The sequence below is a fragment of the Carassius carassius genome, chromosome 41, assembly GCF_963082965.1.
Source record: "Carassius carassius chromosome 41, fCarCar2.1, whole genome shotgun sequence".
Taxonomy (NCBI): domain Eukaryota; kingdom Metazoa; phylum Chordata; class Actinopteri; order Cypriniformes; family Cyprinidae; genus Carassius; species Carassius carassius.
Window position 1 is genome coordinate 24426988 of NC_081795.1, and position 17640 is coordinate 24444627.

The 17640-nt window shown below is 36.2% G+C and overlaps 1 protein-coding gene across 1 annotated transcript in view; it reads left to right on the forward strand.

Annotated features, from left to right (window-relative positions):
* ece2b (endothelin converting enzyme 2b) overlaps positions 1-17640 on the forward strand; it is a 53407-nt gene that overhangs the window by 7134 nt on the left and 28633 nt on the right. The window contains exon 3 of the mRNA XM_059533594.1: positions 16867-16953. Coding sequence (XP_059389577.1) covers positions 16867-16953 — 87 coding nt within the window. The remainder of the gene's footprint in view (positions 1-16866; positions 16954-17640) is intronic.

Here is a 17640-nt window from a genome sequence, read left to right on the forward strand (position 1 = left end):
AGTGTAAGAGAGTAACTAGGGTCAGTGTTGATTTCTAGGGACTGGTCTGTCCTTCTTTCAAACCAGCTACACTTTATCCATCTGCATCTGTCCCTCGGCATTGTACCCTCCATGTACAATTTCATACCTTCTCTTTCTTTTTTATTTCTCTGTGTTCCCATTATTCCTCCATGTTCCCATCATTTGGTTGTTTAACATTCTGCCAGCTCTGCACTGCAGTACCTGAGACCTGGCATGAAAATGACAGAAGAGAGAGAGAGAGAAAGAGAGAGAGAGAGAGAAAGAGAGAGAGAGAGAGAGAGGACAAGGTTTGGCTTTGCCCGCTGCAATCTCTCCTTCTTTTTGTTAGCAGCTTGTCGACTGTGAAGAACTCAATTCCTCTTCCTCTCAATCACATCCTCCTGTAGTAAATTTACAGATTACAGTTTTGATCACTTATAGATTGCTCATTATATCTTCATTTCATCTCATTCCTTTACTTACAGACTCGATTTTGTTTTGTTTGCAGTCTATGTAAATTCAGGCTATTAATTAACTTTTTTTTTTTTTAAAGGTTTCGGAGCCTTAAGCTCTCAAACAAGATAAATGCTCCTGAGAAGAGAATTGTATATATGTTGTTTCCAGAATATATGTCTTTATTTTATTTAGCATATTAAACTTTATTATTTTTGTTTTTCCTTTACTAAATATATTTTTATGTTAGAACAAGTAAACATCATTATTAAGAAAATACAATACTTTGGAATAAAAAAAACATGTTGTGTAGCACTTGAAGCTGCATTTAATACATGGAAGGTGCTATATGAATAAAAAATTGTATTATTTAAATTTTACACAATTTTATTATTCTTTGAATGGAAGTGATATTATCTTATGCATTATTTCTTTAGTAAATCTATCTTGTTTTTTGGTTTTGTAAATATATTTGTACTGGACAAGTGTAAGGTTTCTGTGCACACACCTGTGTGAAAGCGTAGACAACAGGAGGGAAGCTATTTGAAACTATTTGTCATGGTTGCACAGGCAGAAATTCACAGGAAGACAGGAAGTAAGCGGTTAATAAATGACGATATGCTGTGAAGAACAGCTCTTCAGTGGAGTGTGATGTTCGGACGGCTCCCTGCCATGATTCCTGTGGTGCATTTCCACTGTAGCTCTGAGAAAAGCTGTATGTATTTGCATAATTTGCTTGTTATGTGTACAGAGTCCTAAATTTTCCTTTCAAATGTTTGTTGGTCAACAGTTTGTGTTTTAAAAGAAAGAATAATGGTCTGGCGCCCAAGTTAAAGTGTATATGAGATTGAATCAGTAAGTAATCAGATTTTTTCATCCTGTTTCAAAGAAAACAGCAAACCCATCAAAACTCTTTGCACTGTCCCCACTGTCTTTTCTCTTCCTTCCTTCCTTCTGTTTTTCCTCCGTTCCTCCCTTCTTCCTCTCATGGTCTGCGTGCAGGGAGTGAGGTAACCTTGATGCCCAGATCGGTGACGTCATTCGGGTTCTCTGGGGAATATTCTCTCTCTCTCTCTCTTTCAGAATCACACACACACACACACACACACACACACACACACACACAGTGTTGTTCTGTTTAATCAATGACACACTCAAACCAAGAGTGGCATAGCAAATGGGAAAAGAGAACATACATTTTCTAAGAAGATGCATTTTGTACCGTTTTACCCTGAATGGTAGACCTCTGTAGTTCATCTTTTAATATGCAGTCCATTTGTTTAGAGAATTTGTAGTTTTTTTCTGACCTTGCAGAAATATAGAACTGATTATATTATTAAAAAAGTTGTCCTAGTATTAAGCCTTGCGGCACACCATAGAAATTGTGATTTATATGACACCTTTACATTTCTTGCTACAAAGTGCTAACAGTCAGATAAATAGGATTTAAACTGTATGCTAATGCCATTCCACTAATGCCAACATAATTTTCAAAACAATGTTGTAGTCAGTAGTATCAGCATTAAGCACCAGTAATACTAAGAGAGTGATGCAACCATGAACATGAAAGAGCCCTCTGATGAGTGCAGTTTCAGTGCTACGATATTGTCTAAATCCTGAATGAAATTCCTCATAGTTATTTCCCTCCAAATGTCTTAGTATTTGGTTTTTCACAATTTCACTAGCAGCACCTGAGCTGCATGAACTTCATAAGTTTGTGTGAATCCTGATGATAATGTTTGAAGAAAAGTGTTCACATGATCAGTGTAACAAATGTGCTTAAAATATTAAATATTACATTATGCATTTTGTAGATGCTTTTATCTAAAACTGCGTTTAAGGTATATTGTTTATCAGTTCATGCTTTCCCTAAATATCAATCCAATGACCTCGGTCTTGCTAGCTTGCTCTGTTTTAGCTACGGGAGCATCAGTGTAATCAACATTCCTTTGCATATTTTGAAATAAAATTTCAGTGTGGTCTCAGAATTGTTCTTTTTTTCCCTTTTTTTTGCAGTATGGCGGAAATGTGAACAGTAAGAATTAGGCAACACAGATAATGTATGTAGGTATTTTTTTATTTATTTTTTTACACCTGTATTTAATATCTACCCTATTTATTTCCTTAATACGTTCTGAGTGAATGATTCACCAGTGCATGTTATTGCAAAATGATTTCATACATAATCAAAATGCAGTACCTTGTTCTGCATGTGTAACAACTTGCCCTCCATTCTTCATCATTGACAATCAGGTTACGTTAAAATTATGAAAATAAAATGGGTTGCAGATGGCATTTCACTGTTACCTTATTGTCAAAAAAATAATTTCACAATGGGCAGCTATCAGCAGGTCTTCATACGTTCTGCCTATTGGTTTCCATCGATGGGGGGGGGGGGGGGGGGGGGGGGGGGCTTGTGTGAAGTGCACTCAAGCCATGATGGGCTGCCAGCACAGAACAGAATGGCCTTTTGTACCACAACAGTACGTCTCTCTGTCCCTGTACCCTTTAACCGGCCACAATGGAAGCCCCCTCTAATGGTGCAGAAGTGTTAGAACACTCTGAGCCGGCAGCCTGAATGAAGTCCCTATGAATGAGCGGCCAAAGGACTGTGGGAATAGTGGCTGGTGGGGTTATTTTGAATGGGAGTTTCTGTGAAGCTAATATGTACTTAGGAAAGGAAGGGTTGTGGTTTGTTTTTATGTGGTATGTCCCGGTGGATACTCTAAACAGCTTGATGCAAATGTATGTTATAAACTGTGAGATGGTTGATTTTAACTTTTTTTTTTTACTCTTATAAAACCCATATGACTATCTTCGTCTGTGGAACACTAATGAAGATGTTGAAAATAATGATTCAGAAATACAGTTTAAATTTAGATTTAGACTATATGAGTATTTTAGACAATTTTCGGGTGCTTTATGGTGTTACTTATACCTTTAGGAGCTTGATAGCCACTAGTCATAAGACATTTATTTGGAAAGGGGGAAGCATGAAAATTCTGCTAAACATCTTATTTTGGGTAACTTTAGAAAATATTTGAAATGGTACAGCCATGAATGATAGCGTAAATCATGTGGCTTGTACGGAAGAGTTTTGCTGCTGCATTTCTATGAAGCTGGACCTGGGAAATGACTTTGACATTTTTGCATGCAAGATTCGAATTTGTGTCCCCCACATGAGCACCATGGATTAATGTGTAAATAAATAATTACAGAATTAACTTTTTTTCCTGTCTGTCTCTATTTGGGGGCATTTTGCAGGGCAAGCGTCATTATTACATTATCAAACTTGGGCAGTTTGAACAAATCCCTAACATTATTTCTGTCATGACCACTCTCAGAGGGATTGGCATGGTAATGTACATGACAATGTTAATGTATTTGATCTTGGCAGAATAGATCTGCTACGCTGCTGCTGCTAATGCGGCAGAGCAAGTACCGAAACTTGCTGCTGCCAACACATCCACAAGATGCTGCTGCAAATATAGCATACATGAAATAACCCCATATAGCATACATGAATCACCTCTTAGCAGATCTACTGTATACAGGTGGAGCTGGTGGAGGGGGAGGGTTTCTGAAGCAAGCTGCAACTGCTACTGTAAGCAATAGTAGAGCTCTGCACGGGCCTCAAATTTAGACCCTAGTCTGGCTCTGGCCCGAGACGCTCAGGCCCTAGCAAAATTATTATATTTTGTTTCATTTTTTTTTTATTAAGTTAATTTAGAAAAAAAGTTTGGAGCATGTTTTGTTTGTTAAATATGCTATACGTTTTTTTTTTTTTTTTTAAGTACCAAGCTGCAAGAGGCAGACAGTGAGACTATGTTTGATCAGTTTAGCCTTCTCAAATCATCACAACTTGCCTAAAATAAAATCTATAGATATAAAACAGTTAACAATGTTTAAACGTTAAACCTAGATAAATGTGCGCTATATCCAATAGTTTGTGCGAAGACGCTTTGCATGACATGGAGGTGCCAGTGAGATATTTTTTTCAGTGGATTTGCTGCCATTTTTGCTCATAAAGGTAAGAGTAATCATTTGTAATTGCAAAGGGTCTACTTATATTTGTGTGTGCTCACAATATCAACAAAAGTTGTGCTTTTATAAAATAAAGAAAACAAACACCATGTGAAAATAAACACTGTCGAGCCACTCTTGAAAGTCGTTATAGCGCTGTCTTTTGGTGTTTCCACTAGCTCAGCAATTTAATTTTTTTCATCACTAATTAATGCATGTCTAAAATACAAAAAATAAGGTGTTACGACCCTTTTTAGATAAGAAAGCCATTCTAAAAGGCAACAAACACCACAGTGGCCAGGGCAAAAAGTTAAAGATTTATAATGAACTGTATGTATTAAAACGATAACATGGAAGTAGCAACAGATATTTTCTTCCATATTGTGATGTAAATGCCATCCCAAAAATAAAAAATGAAAAAATATTTTAATGCTTTTGTGTTCCCCAGAGAAATTTGGGGTTCCCTCACTCAAAGTACATTCAATTGCAAAACCCCTCATATTATTTCCCTCACAAACACAAATGTTTTGCAAGCAAAATAACCAAAAGGTAAACACAAATGCTAAATCACTAAAATATGTCCTTTTAGGGGCTCTGTAGACTTCATATTTTCAACCTAGCAGAGAATAAATTAATGTTGCAAGCAAGATTCAAACTTATGTTGCCCAGATGAGCACCATGGATCAGTGTGTGAGCATGTACTAAGCACTAGGCTGAAGCTCATTTTTACAACTTTCTCTTTTTTTTTCTGGCTGTTACTTTACTTTTTTTACTTTAATACTCTCCTCTACTTTATAATGATGTTGCACAAATCAAGCAGCCCCCCCAGGCATTTTTCGTAGGGTAAACTGTTTACTTTTCCTGTTATCATCATCCCTTCAGAAAACACCCCAGGTGATTGTCCCTCAAACCCCTTTTTTTCGTGTCTCAATCTTCCTCCTATTCTCACAGGCACTCCTCACTGTGGTTTTCAAACTCCCCTGCTTGTGTTGTTTTTCTGTGCATTCATCTGCTCTCCTTTTCCCCTCCCATCTGTCTGAAGGCGTTCTGCTCGTTGTTTATGGTCTCTCTGTGACGGAGGCCACCACCACAGAGAGAACAGAAAAGGAAATGAGAAGGCAGTGTCTTTCTTGTCTTTGTGGCATGTGAGAAACATACAGTTCTTGTTCTTGGTTCTGTGTTATACGGCGTGTTGAATGAGGGCTTGATTTATTGTTTCATTTTCCTGCTGTTCGGGTGCAAATAACGTTGCTGACTTAATGGAAAAGGTGAGAATATATGCACAACATTCTGTTTTCCATGGGCTGTTTCAATATGTTTATGGTGATGTTTCTGCCATTATTGCTCAGACAGTTTGCCTTAGTACAAATAGCATATTGCTTTCACTTTGTGTGGGTAGCATTTATCACTATTTGCAGTTAATGTAAACAAAATGCTATTTGTAGATGTTTACATTTAGTGCAAATAATATCAGCACTTACATCCTCTTGTGTCTAGTCTAAATAGCATTTGGGTCAATGAGGCCACAAAAAAAAAAATCTAGTTTATAAGAAAATATAGATAAAAAATGTGTAAAGTTAATCGAAATGTATGGTTCAAGATAGGCTGCTGTACTGATAATGCTTGATTTAATGTTCAAGTGTTTGGGGCATGGCTTATAATAGTGAGCCTTTTTTGTAATTATAAAAAAAAATACATAAAAATGTGATGATTTAGATAGATGTATAGGTTATCGGCTTTCTGTTATAAATAATTATCGGTTATCGGTTTTTTGTCCGACATTTTTCTATCGGTGCATCCCTAACTGTAAACCTCTTACTCTATAATTTCAGTATCATAGTAAGAGTGTGTTTTTTTTTCTTTATCACAGTCTATACAATTTCCTTTAAACCACATTAAAAAAATACTTTTATTTAAAAAGTTTAAAACAAATTTCTGTGTTCAAGTCATTTTCTATATGAAGTGCATTTCTAATGCATATTTTAGGTTAATAGCTCCAGAAATGTCACCCATCTGCCGTCCTTTAGGAGTCTCAGTTTGCTCTCAATTTAGATTCCCTTTTAGAAAAACAATTGAAATATTAAAATTAGTTATCATTTGTACTTTCATAAGTAAAGGTATGGCTCAAACCGCTTTCTTTTCAGCTTAACATTTCCCTCAGATTGTAGTTGTAGTTAATGCTCATGTTTGAGACTTGTTGTTCCAAGACCTCCAAAAGATGTTTATTAGTCCCACTAAGTGTTTGGATGCAGTAGAGTGTCTGAGGATATGTCTGAGAAATAATTAGTGGTTTGCTCTGTCTGCACAACAGGTGTGAGTGTGCGTGAGTGTTTATGTGTGCATGTGAGTTATTGAGCGGGTCTCTCTGTCGGAGTGTGGAGAGAGGTCATGAATTGAAGAAAAGAGGAAAGGGAGATTGCTGAACCCTGACTTCCGTTTCGTGTCACCACTGAGAGCCCGGGCCAGCAGTTTCTCTCACTCTCTCTCTCATTCTCTCACACCCTTGTTTCGCCCGCTCACCCTTTCACATTCACCCTCTCTGTCTTTACATTTACAGTTACTTTACAAAAAGGAACTAGTTTTTGTTAAAACTTTTTCTTTAATTCTAGTGTAATATGTAGCGACTGAAAGCTATGGGTAGCTTGACTTCCTGAACAAGACTGTGTCTGTGCTGCTTCCAAAACAAATCTCTGTTTGTTGAGCGGTCTGAGTTTGTGGTGGGATCATCTGTTGATTGACCTAAGGGTTTGAACGGTTTGTTTTTAGCATTTCTTAAGAACTTAAATATAATTTAATGCATAAACAACTGTTTTATTTAACAGAATAACATCTGAATCACCACATCTTAAAGCCATTCTTCAAAAGATGAAGCAGAAAGAGCAGCAAACGCACTGTATTAGTGAGAACGTTCTTGAAGCACAGTTCTTCTCCATTCGCCCCACACCAGTCAATTTTTGGCTATATTAAAAGAGGAGCTGAAAATAAATGTATTTAACTTCACTTCATTTAGAATCCTGTGAAAACACTCAGGGCTACAATTGGACTTTAATTACAGAGACAGTGAGAATATATGCACAAGTAAAGCTGCATGTGGAACACACAACATATTTGCAACCACCCATGACACACGGTTGCGTTTTGCACAGGCAGGCACCATATGTTTGTATCATTAGTGGCATAAAAATCAGGCATTAAAAAAAAACAAGCACATTGAAATTTCTTTTTGAAAATAACAATATATTTAATTGCAACCTTTATACCAAAATACATTTTCAATCTTACAATAGCCTACATTTAGACTAAATGCAAATGTGAATGGAATAGCCTATTAAGATATCAAAACTAGATTTATAATGATTCATTAATGTTTAATTTTATGTAATATGTTGTAATACTGTAATTTTTCTGGGATATTGTAAAGTATGTTGCTTACTGTTTTTTATTTAAATGTGTTAGAAACAACAAATAAAGTTTTTCTCCATGTTTGACATGCCAATGTATTGTCTAAATATATAGAAGGAAAGAAATATTTTTAAAAGCCTTTAAAAATCTATTTTTTTACTTTTAGAATATATTTTTTGTAGTTTAAAAAAATATTGAAAAATGGCCAAACATATATTATTAGAAAATAATAATATATTTACATATGAAATTCCTTATGTTTTTCAACGTATATTTCTTTTACGGTGTATTTATGAACTCCTTGCAGCTTGAAAGTTTTGGTGGATTGAACTTTCAGTGGAAGGACAGAAATCTCTCTGATTTGAACATGATTCAAATGTATGTTTCAAAGATGAACGAAAGTCAAATGGATTTGAAAGGACATGAAGGTGAATAAATGATAAAAGAGATTTCATTTTTGTGTGAACTTAAAGTTCATAGAGTTGTTGAAGAGAAATAAAAAGACAGCATGAAGTTAACACTTGAGCAGAAAGGCTTTGGGTTGATGATTTCGGTGAGTTCAGGTCTCTGTAGAGCGCTGGCCTAATTACAGATCTGGTGTCATCCAATTTATCAGAGCTTTCCCAGCTGCTCAATATCCCCTTTCAGCGAGGCAATGTTTTTCTGTGCGTAAGTGTGTTTTGTTTGTGTAATCCACACCCTGCGAGGAATTCCACTTCCTCAAATGATTAGGCTAGGTCACTTAGGCCCTGACATTTGCTGTTAAGATTTTACAGATTGTGTCACACCTCAAAGCCTCGATCAAACTGGAAAATGCTCTCACTTCTTCTGAAAAACAACAGTGAAGTTAATGGGAGATTTTTTTCGTTTCTTTTTCATAGAAAACCAACTGCTAATTGCACATTTTAAGCATAAAACTCACTAAACTTTGTTAGATTCATGCTGAAAGTTTTTTTGCAGTGCAATAGTAGTATTTCTTATTTTGTGTATATATATTTATATATTTTTTTAGCAATTTTTATATTTTCATTCAACATAATAATTATTATTTTTATGAATATTATTTTATAGCCATATTGATGTATAGAAACACACCAAACTGTGCAGCCCTACATACAAGCACAGCAAATCTGAACTTTTTTTCCCATAATTAAACAGCCCTGCGCGAAGAATATTTGTAGTAATCACTCATCTGTAAATACATTCATATTTTAGCATGTCAGACAATGTAGATAGTGTATGTAATTATGTACGTGTGTGTGATTATTTGTTCTTGGACCTCACCCACGTCTGCTGGCGACAGACTGTCTGAGCACCTTCGTTTGGGGGACTGCAGACGGATGACTTGTGCTGTTTCCCACCCTCTCTATTCAGTATTCCTCTCTTGTGGATGGAGTAATGCCCATGCTGGCTGTGTTACCTCATCTTTCCCTCGGATGGTCTCTGAGGGCCGGCAGGGATGTGTGGGGCAGCGCTAGTGTGTGTGTGTGTGTGTGTTTGTTGCACAGCTGGCTCTCTCTCTCCCTCTTCAAGGTGGCTTTGGCTTGGTGGGTTTCTCGGGGCAGGAGAATAAGGGTATTTCTAGCTCTCAGGGGCAGAGGTTGGACTATGCCCTTTTTCCTTTCGAAAACACTCCTCAGGAAACCACTTCAAACAATCACATTCCGCGCAGAGAAAGTGTCGCACCACTCCTGGAACTTGGGAAAACCTCTCCCTTCCCCTCGCAAGGCTGCTCTTTTTCTCCGTCTCGCCGCATGTTTCTCGTCGGCCTTTAAATTATACACAGGTTTGACTGTTTGCTCTTAGAATTGCGTCAGCCCTTACTTAAAGGGTTACTCGTAAAAGCTTTGTTTGTCTTCGGAACACAATTTAAGATATTTTGGATGAAAACCGGGAGGCTTGTGACTGTCAAGTAAGTTACACTGTCAAGGTCCAGAAAAGTGTGAAAAGCATCATCAGAATAGTCCATCTGCCATCAGTGATTCAATCGTGATGTTATGAAGTGATGAGAAACTTTTTGTACGCAGAGAAAAACTAAAATAACTTTTTCCGACAATTTGTCTTCTCTGTGTCTCTCCGAATCACTGTTGCGCCATTTTGGAGAATATGAGCTGAACACAGTCTATTATGTGAATGAAAACAGCTGGATGTATATCTCTATATTAGATCATGATTCAGGTCTTAAAGGGACAGCAGCCTATAAATACCTGCTGCTGTCTGTCATTAATGTTAATCAAACAACAAAACACAGCTTTAACAAAGACTCATCTACATTTAATTGATACAGTGAACACTATGCTGTTAATTTAATAAATTATTTGCATGTATGTGCTTAAATACTATTGTTAGAACTAATTATTTTTTTTATTTAATTTACTTTATATTGTATTTATCTGTGCCTGTATTTTATGTATATATTCTTATTTTTTTACTTTCTTAGTTTGGCTGGTAGTTTTTAGTTTTTTCATACCATACATTTATAATGGTCCAACAATCCAAAACCAATCCAGTGTATAGATGACATTTGAGGCTTAATGCTTCAAACAACGGTATAAAATTCATTCAATGCAAATTGTGATCATCATAGTGAATAATCACAATCCCAATTCCAAGGGAATAATCGATAATTATGATTTTTGTCATAATCGTGCAGCCCTAAGTGGCTCATTGTACTGGCAAAATGATCACTGTATGTTTTTCATGACAGCTTATTTGGTGATATCTAAGCGTATATGGAGATATTTTATGTGCAGCTTTTATGTCAGATTGAAATATTCAAGGAGCTTGAAAATAAACTTCATCCTCTGGAATCGTAATCTTTGTTTAGAGTATATTTAGATAATATATCATGTTCACCTTTAAAAGGATCACAGCCGATGTAGAGAGACCTTCATTTTTTCTCCATTGCGTCAAGGCTTTAAAAAGGCCTTCATAAATAACAATTATAGCTGGTTTCATAACCTCCATGGGCATGTTCTCTCTCTCTCTCTCTATTATTACCTCCATATTGCTGTTTATTGTTTGTGCGTCATCGAGTCGTGGAGCACTAAAGGTTGCTCACTCTTTCAGTGCTTGTGACCCCACAACACCTCACAGCTGTTTCTGCTGAAGGCTTCTGATTGGCTGCTCCTCTATCCAATCAAACAGCTCGGGAAAGGATACAGAGCATATTGATTTAATTAGTGATTGTTCGATTGTTTGATGGCAGGTTGTTGCTCTGGCAATTAGCAGCAGCAGAGAGTGCATGACAGCCTGACCTTTAGCCATCGCTGTATCTCACACACATAACACACACGGGTCTGATCAATGGAGGCAGGATTTGGGTCCCTCTGAAGGGATTTTATTCGCCTGTTGTTTTCCCTAAATATGTCAAAAATTAAGTACATTTCATGCAACACCATTTACTGTACATGATACAGTGTTAATGTTGACTAACAGTTGACTAAAAGTTTTAATTAATTGAATATAAATATTAGATTAAAAACTTTCATTTATTATTATTATTTTACATATTATTTTAATTGATAATAGCTGAGTTTTGAACGTTAATTAATAAGAAGAATCTGTGTTATAATTTAGTCTAGATTATCATTAGCATTCTAGATTGCCATTCATCAATTGTTTTGTATTATTATAATCAATTTCAACATTTCTAATGCTGTAGCTACTAAAACGGATTAGTTTGCTCAACAAAAACAAAGAAGCCACATATTTTTTATAGGTATCCTTATTTCTTAACGTTTCTAAGGACGGTCACTGAACATTTTACCTCAGATTGATAAACCGATGACAAACGCCATCTTCTTCCACGTTTATGACTTCCTCATGTTGCCTTTGAAGAATCTATGGTTGGCTGCATATAATTCTGGGTATTTCCATACCTCGTTGGTTTTTCGTCTATTGCGGTCCACTACTCCACTATTTAAATGACCTGAAGGGTTTTGTGACGGTTGTGACCTGGTAAATCCAGTAGGTGGCTGCCGAAGACATTGAATGTAATCACGATACTGTATTAAATGTCTCGAGAGAAAAATAATAGATTAAAAGGGCTACGTTCATTATACATTTAATTATATATGCTTACATTTTATTCAAGCTGTACAACTAATGTAAGTAGTATTTTGCAGCAGTGGTATTTTGGTAAAATTTATGAACAATCATTTGAAACAAATATGATGTTATTTAATATAAAACTATGCAGATGGCGCTCTGTGTCGCGGCAGGAATTTGAACAGCGTCCTGAGTCGTAGCTGGGCACCGCGGACAGATGCCGAATGGCGCTGGCGATGTGTGTACACTCATAGAGAAAAATGTGTTCGAATTTTAAAGACGTGGCATGACGCGATACGGCGCTGCGCTTCTTGTCCGGTGTGCGACACCCTTAATAGTATAGAAATAATGCTAACATAACACTGATATACACTGTAAAAAAAAATCCATAAAATTTACAGTAAAAAAAACCTGTCAGCTGTGGTTGCCGGAAATTTATCGTAAAAAAAAAAATATGGTAACAACATTTTAGGTTTTACAGTTTTAACTTAAATTTACAGTTAAATACCTTTATTTCATTAACCAATATAATGTTAATATACCAACCTACTGAAGTACTAAAATCCGTTTTGCACCTTACTCTAATAACCACCAAATGCAGGTGGTAATGAGAAAGTCACATGATGAACCGAATCCCTTTACAAGCAGCTTTTAAATAATAACATTTATAGAAGGTGCACAGAGTCATTTTATGGAGCCCCGCACATGACATGACATGCAAAAAAAATAATAATAATAAAATTGTGCGCAAAATTTACTAATTCGTTCCCTCAATGTACTAAAACGTGCACACGATTACAATTGTGTTCCCTCGATTTACTATTGCGTTCCCTCGATTTGCTATATTGTGCGCACAATTTAGCAAATTGAGGGAACGAATTAGTAAATTGTGCACAAAAATGTATAAATCGAGTGAACTAAATAGTAAATCGAGGGAACGCAATAGTAATCGTGTGCACGTTTTAGTACATTGAGTGAACGAATTAGTAAATCGTGCACACAATTTAGCCTTTTATATTTTCCTGCATGTCATGTGCGAGGCTCCATATCATTTACACAGACACTAAACATTATCATGGTAACACATGAAACTGATATAATGTAATAAACATTAATTTTCAACATAATGTATAACCTACAACCCTAATATACGAAACGATAAGAAAAAACTAAGAAGAAACAGTTCTATTTTATTTTATATTTTTTATCAAATTTGAAATGTTTACAGTCTTTCATTGTCAATTTTTTCATTGTCAAAACATAAATTCTGGTAATGAATGTGCATAATGCCACCTTCTTAATTGTTATGTGATGCACATTCCAGTCATTTTGATGATCGGAATCAAATGAGCACTTTCAGATTTCTTTCCATCTTTTTAACTGTTTAGAAGTTTAATACAGCAAAAATAAATGCAGAAGAGTGTTTGGCATGTTTCACATGGTTAGCATCCCACATTTTCCCATATCCCCAGACATTCACCACTGGTTCAAGCCCCAACGACTGTTTATTGTAACTTCAGTGACTTTTTTACAACTTCCCCACATGCATGTGTTTCTCTGTTAACCACGTTACTGAGGTAGGAGTCTCCTTTTCGGAAGTGAGGTTTATCTGTTCCTCACTCCCAGCAACTTTCCCTCTCCCACAGTAGCGACCTGCCCTTTCTGGGTCGTGTTAACAAAACATTGGCTTTCCTCCGCCCATTCTTCAGTCAATGATTGATTCCAGTCGTTCCAAGGCAGCGGCACCAGTTCACTTCTGCTTTTGGGTTGTTGGTGTCTTACTGCGCTGCTGAACGGTGAGTCTCAGTCATCCGTCAATGGCTTTATCTGGTCTGAGACCATCTGTTTATTGCCTCTTCCAGCCATTTTCATTTTGACTCTAGTTTTAATTTTTACCAGTCCCGTCAAATAATTTAAGGATGTTTAAGTCATGGCTGATGATTTTACCACTGCTGAAAAAAAAAAAAAAAAACGGAAGTAGTCTGGTCTGTTGGCCGTTTTTAAATGGATTCTACTCAACTGTCAGTTGGCTGCTCAACTAAACCAGCAAATTACAAGCTTGACTGAGCTGGTAGACCATATTAAACCAGCTAAAACCTTCTCAGACCATCTAAGACTAGCAAATCATCTTTGACTGGTTTAATATTCTTCTTTTCAGCAGGGATAATGGCTGTTTTAACATCATTATTAAACATGTTCAGTTTTCATCTCAAAACTAAAAACATTATTTTGCATTTTGAATCCAGTTTTGTGAAAAATGTCTTTTACATAGTACATTTTGACAATTGCAGTAGATCATCTTAAGCATACAGACAGTTTGCATACTATGGACGGTAGAAATATATTGTGAAGAAACGTTGGCCCTCATGGCATCACAATGGAAAATATGGCATCACAATGGAATCTGGTCATAGAAATTTAATTAACTGTATAATGTGGAATGTGACAGAATTTGGAAACAATTTTAAGGTGTAAATTCTAATTATTCATTTATTATTAAAACTGATTTAAACAACTGAAACAGAATCCTGAAAAAATGGGGCCCTAAAATGTAATTTCTGTTAAACTTTTAAAAAACGGATTTTAATAAACTGAAGTATCATGTTTAAATTAATTAGACATTTCTTTTGATTATTAAATTGTATTAACCCATTACAATGGAATCCATAAAAAAACGATGTTATAGGAACCTAAATATGCAATTTGTGTTAAACTTTTAATAAATTGTTGTTAAATTGTTTAAGTTTCATGATATCAATTATTTAGGTATACTTTTTGATCACAAAAATGTTATTAAACTTTGGAATCCATAATAATAATAATAATAAAATAATAATAAGAATAATCCAGAATAATTCAAATGAAAATGTAATAAATGAATCAGAATTTCATAAAGCACTATAGAGGGTACAGTAAGTGTAGTATGTGCTGTATGTTATTCCCAACATAAACTTTGGGACTATAAAAATGAATTTCACATGATAGCATGTCATGAATGTGTCGGTTGAAAGGGGAACTTCAGAACTAGAACACATGGGTGGTTTGCACGCCAAGTTGTCCTACATTGTTTTTCCTTCCCCTGAGAAGCGTCTGTGACCTGCCACCCAGGAATCTGGTGAATCTTGTCCAGACCTCTGGAGGGAATTCTTGCGGCTATAACAGCACCCCATTCTCAGTCACGCTCATTGCATTGCAAAGTGTTATGGGAAGCTATGACAAACAGCTAAAGTTTTAATTTACTGCTTATGAGGAAACGAGTCAACTACAGGAAAATGTCAAGGCATTGTTGTTAAACTGCATGTTTGTGTGGACTTAGCATGTGCATTTGTTTTGCATCACCATGAGTCAGAGTTTTTGTCTTTGTATTCTCATTTATGGTTTCCTGTAAAAGCCCATTGAGGAATAGCTTACTGAAACTCCAAATCTGGCTGCAAAGATACAATATTTATTCAACCGAGACACTAACAGCCAAGATGATTGAGTGTGGCGTTCCGGCTGAACTTTAAAACATGTTGCAAAGGGCTCCTGTTGCTTTCTTGGGTTTTGATCTAAACAATATTGGTGTGTGTGTGTGTAAAACCTTTAATAGAGTCATCTTTCTTTAGACTAAGGCTTTTAGCAGATAAAAGTACTGTATGTAAAGTGTGTGTATTGAAATCCAACATCAATTGTTGGCATTAGTAAGATTTTTTTCTTGCAGATTCTATTCATCCTATTCATCCAACTTTTTGAGTGAATATTGCATAAGATATGTTCATTTTGTGTATGCTTCATCAAGCTCTTTAGATATCTCTGCATTGCCTTTGGTCACTTAAAACTGAAATATACAGGAACAGAAAGTTACAAACAGGATCTATTGAGACAGAAGGTGATGAACAGAAAGCCAGTTGATACATTCTCTTCCTGAGAAAAACACTACACTAGTCTCAACATTGTTTCATTTCAAGTCGACTCTTAAGTGAAAGAATTGAGAACTCCATTAAGCCTTCAAAGATTTAAAAAAGCAAACACCGAGCTGCACAGTTCTCCTCTGGGTAGATCTCTGTGTCTTATGTCTGTTGTATGTTTACTTAGCTAGACTTTCTGGACAAACTTGCCTTCAGAAGTTAAACAAAACCTCCAGGGACATTTTCAGTTGGAAAAACAACTGATAAAGCAAACATGTTTTTTTATTTTAGAAATGCAAAGTGGGTTAGTCAGGACTCTTTATGCTTATTTCATTTTTATACTATTATATATTAATATACGAAAGTCTATGATTGCTCTAATTTAGATTCATTAAGTCATTGTGTGTGTCTTGTTTAGTAACCAGGGTGGGAGGTTTTGCTCTAGGCCTGTGCGTCTGCTGTCAGCGTAAATAAGGGTCGATTTAACTAAGTGTGGCTGATCTTTGTGGGGTAATGCTTATAACAGTGAGACTTACACAGCAAAGTGCTGCCCTTGGGTGAAGATTAGCCACAGTGAGAGTCGTGTATGTGTGTGTGCAGATGTGTAAATAAACCCCTCTCTGACATCCAAGATGGGGGTGAGAAAACAAGGAATCCCCCCCACCCAACATTCATCTCCATTTCACACTCTCTTGCAGTATCTCTTGTCCTCAGACTCTCGCCTCAAGGCCTTTCAAAATGTTTTCTGTTGATTCTGTGGGAACTTAATATAAAGAAATATAAAGAGAGTAAACCGGGTCGATTCTGATTTCATGGTGCATCTTTCTCAATTGACAGCTACTTTAAAGTGGCTTTGTGACATTGTTTTTTTCTCAAGCAACATATAAATCAAACATAATTATTTAGTAAATGTTCTACCAGTGCCAGATTGTTTTGGAATGTCACTTAAAATAGTGAACAGGATTATTTTCCCCTGTCTGCTGTTGTTCACAATCAGGATTGATGTACATCGACCTTTAAGGCTAACAATACTACTCTCTGTCCCTTTCAGATGTCTAATTACAAGCGTGCTACCTTTGAGGAGGAGGACGGGACAGACATCCATGCAGATGGAGCCATCTCTCCTGACAGTGTGGAGGTGAGTGTGGGTCATGGCTCAGTGTGGATGGGTACATTTTGTGTTTACATTTAGATGTTTTTATCCAACTCCAAATACAAATGAGGAAAGCAATAATTTAATCTGTTAGTTCTACAGAGACAGTGAGAAGTTATTACTGTTGCACAATTCCCCCGAAAAATACACAGCAAAACAACAATTGCTGGGTATTCGTGATGTGCTCTGTGAATTTCAGCTGTTTTCTGCCTGGTTGGATGCTCCTTCCTCTGAAAATATAGCTGACAGTGATGTTGTGTTGAACTGCTAGGTTAGTCGGAAATAAAATCTGTATTGAGTTGGTGGTGATGTTCTTTCTTCCAGGCTGAGATATCCAGGCAATTTGAGATACACACAGACATAAGATGAAAGGTTATAACATAGCAGTAGTTGGAAATTCTGACAATCACTCTTCAGTATAATATATACAGTATACACTCTTCAGGTTACATAAGGGGGCTTTCGAAGCAATGTCAAATAAGAATAATCTTAGGTTCCCGAAATAACCTTTTAGTGAGTCAAAATTTTCTGTACATTGGAAAGCTTTCAAGGATATTAAATTTTCTTCATGGAACCATCAGTGCCATAAAAAAGAACCTTTGATTTTAAGTGTGTAAGTCTCATGGTTTGTAATTATTTGGAGAAGAGGAATGGGCCAAGCACTGAGCCTTG